Source organism: Cyprinodon variegatus, unplaced genomic scaffold, assembly GCF_000732505.1.
Source record: "Cyprinodon variegatus isolate N-32 unplaced genomic scaffold, C_variegatus-1.0 Scaffold663, whole genome shotgun sequence".
Lineage (NCBI taxonomy): Eukaryota > Metazoa > Chordata > Actinopteri > Cyprinodontiformes > Cyprinodontidae > Cyprinodon > Cyprinodon variegatus.
Genome location: NW_015151116.1, coordinates 374,223 through 376,227, shown reverse-complemented (window position 1 = coordinate 376,227; position 2,005 = coordinate 374,223). Strand labels below are relative to the sequence as shown.

Here is a 2,005-nt window from a genome sequence, read left to right as displayed (position 1 = left end):
CACTCACCACAGCTGGGGGTCGAACAGATTCTGTGGAATTGTCAGCCACTCCCCAGCATTTATAGGCACCAAAAACCACTCATCACAAATAACTATAAAACATATTTTAGTAGAATTTAATCTACATCTTCTAAAACCCGTTACATTTGTAAAGGATGTCTGTCTGTTTTCCAGGTCCAGGTTTGGCCTTCATAGCGTATCCTCGCGCTGTGACCATGATGCCTGTTTCTCCTCTCTGGGCCTGCTGTTTCTTTGTTATGATCGTCTTCCTGGGATTGGACAGTCAGGTATAATCACCAGCACTAACGCATGTGCAAAGCGTTTTTGACTCATGCTTAGTTATGTTGAGATTGATAGAAAAAAAATCATCTCCTTACCTCTTTGCCGTGTTAGTTTGTTTGTGTGGAGAGCTTGGTGACAGCCATGGTGGATATGTATCCCTCCGTCTTCCGCCGCAAAAACCGCAGGGAGCTCTTCATCCTTGCATTAGCTGTGGTGTCCTTCCTCCTGGGACTCATTATGCTGACAGAGGTTTGTCTCTGCAAACACACAAAAAGCAAGTGACAAAGTCAAAGAACATGGTTAGAAAGGTTAAACTGTAGAAATGAATTATTTGTTTAGTCATGTTGAGCAACATTCACTCTGCACCCGTTCTAATAAATAAAGCAATAAAAATTTATGTGATTGGATTGTTCTGTTATAGCAGTTTGCATGAGCTTTTTTTTCGTGCCTTTAGGGAGGCATGTACGTCTTCCAGCTCTTCGACTACTATGCAGCCAGTGGGATGTGTCTTCTTTTCGTGGCTGTTTTTGAGACTGTTGCCATTGCCTGGGTTTATGGTGAGTCAATGCACACCGCTTCCACAGCTCTTAACTTTAAATCAGTAAAACACCACTCCAAAGCACTGACACCAGTGAAATTGTTTTAACCCAGGTGCTGATCGTTTCTACGACAACATAGAGGATATGATCGGCTACCGACCCGGCCCTGTTATTAAGTTCTGCTGGCTCTACTTCACTCCAGCCACATGCTTCGTAAGTTTGATGTTTATTTTCAATGTGTCAAATTGTTCTTTGGAAACAGAAGCAGCCCCTTTAAGGCAACATTAAAACTGCAGATTAATATGGAAGGTTACTTTATCAGCTATAGTGACTCATACATTTAAGCCATGCAAGTAGAACAACTAAAATAAGATTGTTTTTTCATTATTTTTATTTTTTATTTTTTTGCACAGGGAACCTTTGCCTTTTCATTGATTAAGTACTCACCTCTAAAGTACAACAATGAATATGTGTACCCATTGTGGGGGGATGCGATTGGCTGGATCCTGGCTCTGTCCTCCATGCTTTGCATCCCTGCTTGGGCAGCAGGAAAACTCTACTACACTTCAGGAACGCTTAGAGAAGTAAGTTTTATGTCGCTTCTAAGCATCAGAAACTATTGTTTGCCCACTTGAGTTCTCAAAGGAAAAGTGTAGTTTTATTTTTTTATTTTCCCTTTAGTATGAATGGACGCCTTTCTGCAGTGAACAAACCCAAACCAAACATACTTATTTGCATTCAAGAATTACATCTACAGCCATAGAGTGTCCTAAGTCTCAGAGTGATGCTGTTATCCATACATATAACCTGTTGCGTCCACAAGGTTTTAGAAGCAATTTACAACTGCAATGATCAAGGTTAGTTCTGGTAATTATCTGGTTTAAGTGAAACCTTTCAGTACTAGTCAAATGGTAAGTGGTAAAAGTATATTTATTGGAAATGTTACAGCCCAAGGTGTCATGATTTTATCTAAAGGTCTGACCCAAAAACGCAGATGAAACCAATTCAGAGAGACACTGGTGAAAAGTTTAACAGGTTTATTAATGAGTTAAGGCTCGGTGCGGAGTTGCTCAGAACTCAGCTCGACCGGAACTGGAAGGTTAAAGGAAGACAAACAATTAGTTCAGGCTCAGTGGGAAATTTCATTCGCGGATATGGAGAAGAGGATCTGGTGCTTGACTCAC

The 2,005-nt window shown here is 40.8% G+C and overlaps 1 protein-coding gene across 1 annotated transcript in view; it reads left to right on the top strand.

The window, feature by feature from the left end:
- The window catches only part of LOC107096989 (sodium- and chloride-dependent GABA transporter 2-like), a 21,790-nt gene that overhangs the window by 11,531 nt on the left and 8,254 nt on the right, over positions 1–2,005 (top strand). The window contains exons 9-14 of the mRNA XM_015393932.1: positions 175–287; positions 394–531; positions 737–839; positions 934–1,034; positions 1,235–1,405; positions 1,513–1,518. Of these exons, the coding sequence (XP_015249418.1) occupies positions 175–287; positions 394–531; positions 737–839; positions 934–1,034; positions 1,235–1,405; positions 1,513–1,518 (632 nt within the window). The remainder of the gene's footprint in view (positions 1–174; positions 288–393; positions 532–736; positions 840–933; positions 1,035–1,234; positions 1,406–1,512; positions 1,519–2,005) is intronic.